The sequence below is a fragment of the Eupeodes corollae genome, chromosome 3, assembly GCF_945859685.1.
Source record: "Eupeodes corollae chromosome 3, idEupCoro1.1, whole genome shotgun sequence".
Classification (NCBI taxonomy): Eukaryota; Metazoa; Arthropoda; class Insecta; order Diptera; family Syrphidae; genus Eupeodes; species Eupeodes corollae.
In genome coordinates this window covers 56,101,178-56,108,108 of record NC_079149.1, presented here as the reverse complement: position 1 = coordinate 56,108,108, position 6,931 = coordinate 56,101,178, and the positions used below count along the sequence as shown (strand labels likewise).

Sequence of the window (6,931 nt, the reverse complement as noted above, 5' to 3'; positions counted from 1 at the left end):
TGGAATTCTTAGTTATTGAAGACACACTGCCGCAAATATGTCAAGTCGTCAAATTTCTCAAAACGGATATGATACTGCAACATGTATTAACTTTTCTTAAAAAATACTCTTTTTTTTGTATGAAAACCATGTAGATTTATCATTGAGTGACTTCTTGATCTGTATTCTTGGTTCGTCCAAAATGTACCTGTATACAATGTTATACAAGAAAGCTTTGCGAAACAATAAGCCGAATAAGAAAAACGGAGAAAGTTTCCAGTTCTAAGTTCTAAAAGATAATGCAACCAGATCTGTTTCTACACATTCTATCTATCTATTGGCTGTCTACAGATAATTTCCGATCTTACAAGTAACTGTGGAAAGAGTCGAAGGGCTTTTTACTGTTGCACGCAAGAAATGAGCAAGAAATAATTTATTTTTTCAAATTTTGATGAAGTTTATAACAAAGAAAACCATTAAATATATGCGACATCATTATATCAAACTAAGGCGCCGTTCATACATTCATCAATCAATACACTTTTTATTTTACGTTTTTGAACATGTTTGTTCTTTATTTTCAAAGAAAAAATATTATAAGGGATTCTAATGCCAAGTATTCCTTTTTAAAGCATTTTTTTTTATTTTTTCTTAAATACATTTTAAGAATTTTTAAAAATGAATTTGAATTTTTAGGGGCAAGTTATAGCTATCATTGAAATCGATGCGGGAAATTTTTTGAATAGATATTTGACGGTGGTTTCCTTTGATTAGAAATGAGAATTATATACTGATCGATCGAAAATCACACAAAGAATTTTTTGAGGAAAAAAAGTGTAATTGCGCATTTATTTTTCTCTAAAAATGTATTTTACCATTTTCCGGACGGAAATTCATATTCCTGAACAGCTGATACTTTTATGTTCAAAAGTGAAACAAATCGTTCCACTGATTTGTGTTTCAATTTTACACAATTCCAATGACAGATTTTTGTCAATAAACATTTTTTGGTGGATTTCAATCAGGAAATTATTGTCAATGACAGAAATTTGTAATGATAGCTATAAACGACCTGCCAAACAAATTCCAATGTTTGTTTTTAATAATGAAGACCAATTATAGCTGGCCCCTTGGGGGCCAGTTATAGCTATCATTAATATCCATCAGTCCAATTTGAAACAGGAGGAATCTGAAACGTTTTACTGATAAGCGTTTATAGCAATCAGTAAATTTACGTCATTAAATGTTGTTTTCTTTCGATCATAACATCGAGTTTCGCTCCTTAGACAATTTTTTTATTGTTACTTTCATCAGTAAAATTTTTAATGATGTGATCGGAATAGCAAATAATTGAAACTCCAACAGTAAAACGGATTGGAGTTTTGTTTGGCTTTTGGCACTTAGCTGTTCAGTAAAATGAAATTTCATCATTAAAACCATTTAAATATATTTATATATTAAATAAAACTTTAAATTGTTTGCATTCCATTGTTTGTTTAAAAGAAAATTCTTGAACATAGGATTCATCGTATTGCATCAATGTTTTGCTAGAAATAAATCTGTAACATGTTCTAAAACTAAAAACAAACATTTGACTGAAGGATCTTACTGCTAGCTATAACCGGCTCCTTACTGAACAAAATTCCATTTCGTGTTACTGTTTGCGTTCCAAGTTTTTACTATTCCGATTGCATCAGTAAAAAAATTACTAATGAAATCAACAACAAAAATGAGGTAAGAAACTCCTGGTTATTTAAGGGGCTAATTATAGATACCATTGTTTTTCAATAGTGCATTCAACTAATCTTTGGAATTTTTTGTCAGGTAGGTTATAGCGATTATTCAAAATTTCTCTAATTGAAAAATAATTTCCTGATTGAAATACACCGAAATTGAAATAAATGGAAAAAATAAAATTTCATCATTCAAATTTTTAAAACGTTTTTACAAACAAATTTAGCTTCGAACGTATTTTTTCTTTTCAAAAAAAAACTTGGCATTAGAAATAAAGTTCTAACATGTTCAAAAAAACAAAAATGTTATGCCTAAGGGTCAAACGTTACCATCGATCGCCACGTTTCTTTAATCTTTTGATTTTACACTTTTAGAGAAGCTTAAGATCTGCTATAAGTGAATAATTATTTAAATCCCCTAGATGGCAAAATAAATGACAGAACAATAAACAAAAAATATTACCTATATATAGTTTTTGCCTTATGTTGTTTTAAAATTATATCAGAACTTATGGCATGGCTTTGTATTCTCATGCCGATTGTTTTGGATTCTTAAACTTCTAAAATAAAACAATGCTGGGTGCAACGTACATTTCTCACTGATTACTTCCAATTATTGCCCTCACAAATTTATGAAAATTCTTTTTTTTAGTCAAAAGTCAGATGTTAAATTAAAAAAATTCAAAAAGTATTCAATTATGCTGGTCGATTTGATTTTGTTATTAAGTAAAATTGCACTTTTTCAGTGGGTTTTCATGGCCTTCATTCAAATACCACTAAAAAATTAAGGTTTTTAAGATATTACATTTTTAAAATTTACAAAATAAAATAAATATAATATGTATTATAAAATTTGAAGCTATCTTAATTCATAAATAATTTCGTTTTCCAAATCTATAATCAATTTGTTCAATATTCAGTACATAAAACATTTATAGTATTTTATAAAATTTTCCAAAAATCTTTATAACTTGTTAGATTTTACGTGTGAAGACTCATGAGAATTTTCAGAAACTAAGTAAGATACTAATTGATTTGAACAGTATCTAGAAGACAAAGATTTGTACTTTGCATGTTAAAATATCTTGAAAACATAAGATGAATTGAATTTGAAGCCAATAGCTTTGTTAGTTCTCAAGATATTAAATTCAAAACTAATTTGAAGTAATTTTTTGTATGTTTTTCTTTTAACAATAAATAGATTTTTTAGATTTGTAGATATATTTGGTTATCCAAACATTTATTTATTTTTATTGTAATAAAAAAAAAAACAAAAATGATCCTTCCTGCACAACTAAAATTATCTTTACTACTAGTTTTTGAGAAACTAAGGACATAGTTACGTTTGTAACACTCAGAAAAGAACAAATATGTGAAAACAATCAATTTAAATTTAAGGCACCTTTGAAAGTGAAGCGATATTAAAATGTTGAATTCGAAATATGGAAAGTTATTAATAAGTATAACATTTTCCAAAACTATTGATTAATTTTTCCAAAAATACATTTTTTGAAAACCACACGTACAATTTCGACGTTTTAATTGTTTTACATTTAACTATTAGAACAAATTGAGTTCAACTAAATTTAAAATAAAAAAAATACTCTATTCTTGTCCTCATCTAAGTTTGACTTTATTAGATTGAGATATATTCATTCCTTAATAAAGGTTTACACATCTTCTTTTCTTTTTGTTTGTCGTAATTTTATGTATGAATATGAAGACACTTATTTTCTGCATTTAGAACAGTTTCATTAATTCAATATTTAAATTCACTACAAGGAAAAAATAATTAAAAAAAATATTTGATGACAAGTTTTGAATTATTTTTATATTTTTTACTTTTGACTAAACCCTCTTTAGTGAAATAGACAATTAACAATTGAGTGAGGCCCCAGAACTATGAACCATCTACAACAGCGGCAAGAAATCAAATAAATCACTTGAAGATGTGAGAAGTGGGCTAGAAACAATTTGCTACCACCTTTGGAATAGCACCGCTGATAAACTTTTTCTCACCCCCACATCGATATAAAATAAAACTATATGTACAAAAATTGTGTTGAATAATTTGAGTAAATAATATAACTACTATTATGTTTAAAGAAATAAATAAAACGATTGTGGCAAGAAAAATTGACCAATGAAATTTAGTGAAACATAAATAATTAAATTAGGAAAAAGTATAAAAATCAGTGCTAAAATGAATTGTTCTCAGATCATCAGCAGATTGTCTCGACGTTTAAATAGCACTCTATTGACAGCAGCGGTAGAGTGCTCGAGCGATACATTCTACGAACGAAAATAATCCTTCGAGATGGAAAGGTATTTTATACCCACGTACAAATTATTATTTAAAGGACCAAGTTTCTTATTTTGTATATTAAAGAAATTGAAACATATTTTATATTTGACAGTTCACAGTATATTGGGCCTTACTACCTACCTTTGACAAATGGATCCCTTGTTGATAAGGCAAGTTAAGCAAGGATATCATTCAATTTTGTGGGATAACTCTGATAATTCGATTTTAGGTTACGCCCGATATGGCTCATCTTATTCACCCGTATTGGAACAAATTCCCGCCAGTTGAGCCCTACATGACCAAACTTATTGGAACATGGTTGGCGGTGACGGGTATCTTATCTTTTGTTGGCAACGGATTGGTTGTTTATATATTTTCAACGACAAAAGCATTAAGGACACCAGCCAATTTACTAGTGTTGAACTTAGCGATTTCTGACTTTGGTATGATGGCTACAAATGTCCCAATGATGGCATTAAATTTATTCTTCGAGACATGGATATTGGGGCCATTTATGTGCGATATGTACGCTATGCTGGGCTCCGTTTTTGGTGCCAATTCAATTTGGTCTATGAGCATGATAGCTTTGGACCGATATGAAGTAATTGTCAAAGGTGTTTCCGGACGTCCAATGACAATAAAACTAGCTGTGATAAAAATTGTTATGATTTGGACAATGGCAACTTTCTGGACGATTGCGCCAATGATGGGTTGGAGCAGGTAAGTTAACCTTTTAACTTGTTAATTTATTTTGGTAGAGAAAATATATTTTTTAATTTTTGTCTTTTAAAGATATGTTCCTGAAGGAAATCTAACATCATGCGGGTTAGATTATCTTGAACAAGACTGGAATCCAAAGAGTTACCTGATATTTTATACAATTTTTGTATACCTGCTTCCTCTATTTGTTATTTGCTATTCCTACTGGTTCATTATTGCGGTAAGTTGTTTTACAATTTTAATAATAAAACTTTTGTGAGAAGGTTGGGAAACAGTAAGATTTAAGTTCATAGAACTACTACTACTATACAAAATGTTTAATACTAATTAAACTAAATGAAGTAGACAACTGATTATTAATTGATGTAGGGTGAGAAAATACAAAACTTGTGCCACTTTACTGAATGTTTCAAAATTAACGTATCTAAAAATTTTAACTTGAGGGCAGTGGAGAAAATTGTTTCGGTCGTGTGTGACCAGCTTAGTGCCATGCTTCTGGTACGATGGGTGGTTGAAAACTTGACAATTTTCCCAGAAGACATTGGGTATCAATTCAAAGAAAACTCAAAACATCATTTTCACGATGGACTTTTAAGTCCACCAGATCCAATGTAAGGTTACAGTAAAATATTTGAAGGAAATTTGGCTAATCTCAACTCAACTGAAACAAAGTATTTTTTGCAAAATTATAATATTTCTGTTAAGTAGTTTTAGCAAAACAATTTTAGTTTTAGAAGATTTTTAACAAAATTTGGTCTGAGATAACCTATCAAAAGTGTTTATCACATATCTTCCGGGCAATATTAGGCAACGGGTACCGTGTTAGTAATTTTCTTTAAACTACATATATTCCTATGAAATATATATTCCTGTGAACTATGGTATGATTGAAGCATTTTGAATTCTGTTCTTTCGTTTAATGAGTAAAATTCCTGGTGGCCAAAAGGCCTTCATGGCTTGATATAAAAGGGTAAAACAATAAACAAAAAACACTCCACCTTACGAAACCTGGCTAGTTGGGCGTTTTGTTAGCTGAGGATGTATCTCTTTAAAATTTTAGAATTCGTGCAACGAAAAAGTAAATTTTCTTACTGAAATAAGAAAGTGCTGGTTGAGAGTTGTAAAGCACTAGGCCTTAGTTCAGTACATACTGTTGGGCCACATAATTTGAAAGTCATACAAAAAAATTTATGGTAATGTTTTTAACTACGAAAACCGATCTTGTTTTGTTGGATTTTAATAGATTACTTGTATGTATTTATTTAATTTAAAGGCTGTTGCAGCTCACGAAAAAGCAATGCGAGAACAAGCCAAGAAAATGAATGTCAAATCATTGCGATCACAAGAAGATACCGACAAAAGTGCCGAGGGAAAATTGGCTAAAATTGCTTTGGTCAATATTTCGTTATGGTTCTTCGCTTGGACACCATATGGTATTTTAAACTTTTTAGGATTTTTCGGATCGGATATCCTTACGCCAACACTAACCATTTGGGGTGCAGTTTTTGCTAAAGCTGGTTCTTCATATAATCCAATAGTATATGGCATTAGGTACATTTTATTTAAAATTTTAAACCATATGAACCAGTGATATTTATTTTTAATTATTGTATTTTTTAGCCATCCAAAATATCGCATTGCTCTTAAGGAGAAATGCCCATGCTGTGTATGTGGCTCTACAGAAGAACCAAAAGCTAGCGATGCAACTTCACAAGCAACTAATGCTGAAACGCCAGCGTAAATTACATAAGAAAATTATGGACTTTTTACTTAATTTAATTTTATTTATATTTTAGTATTAATTAAGTTGTGTATGTTATGTCACCATTCTTACTTTAAATAATAAAAATAAACCGAAATAAAGCATTGACACCTGAAAGAAAATTTTGCATTTATACTATTGTTTTTATAAACAAAAAAAAACTTTATAATGTTAAATTATAGATGAGTTACTTGCAAACGCAAGCAAAGAATAATTTTGAATCGATTTTTTTTTAAATACCCGTGCAGGGACGGGTTAAGAATATCACTGCAGCGCATCCCAGCAAACAGCGCTTGTCGTAAGAGGCGACTAAGGGATAAATTTGGATAAATAAGGTCCAATAAGGACAAAGTAAGCACCTCAATACAATGTATCTTTGGGTAGGTTGGGACAACATAAGAGACTTCGTTTTCAGGCAACTGCATTCTTTCA

The 6,931-nt window shown here is 30.0% G+C and overlaps 1 protein-coding gene across 1 annotated transcript; it reads left to right on the top strand.

The window, feature by feature from the left end:
- The first annotated feature begins 3,904 nt into the window (after positions 1 to 3,904).
- Positions 3,905 to 6,632, top strand: LOC129949254 (opsin Rh1-like). Its single transcript, XM_056060590.1, has 6 exons — positions 3,905 to 4,037; positions 4,130 to 4,187; positions 4,247 to 4,737; positions 4,810 to 4,957; positions 6,011 to 6,288; positions 6,358 to 6,632. Exons 1-6 carry the CDS (start codon positions 4,030 to 4,032, stop codon positions 6,476 to 6,478), a joined length of 1,104 nt encoding a protein of 367 aa, XP_055916565.1. The 5' UTR covers positions 3,905 to 4,029; the 3' UTR covers positions 6,479 to 6,632.
- The last annotated feature ends 299 nt before the right edge of the window (positions 6,633 to 6,931 follow it).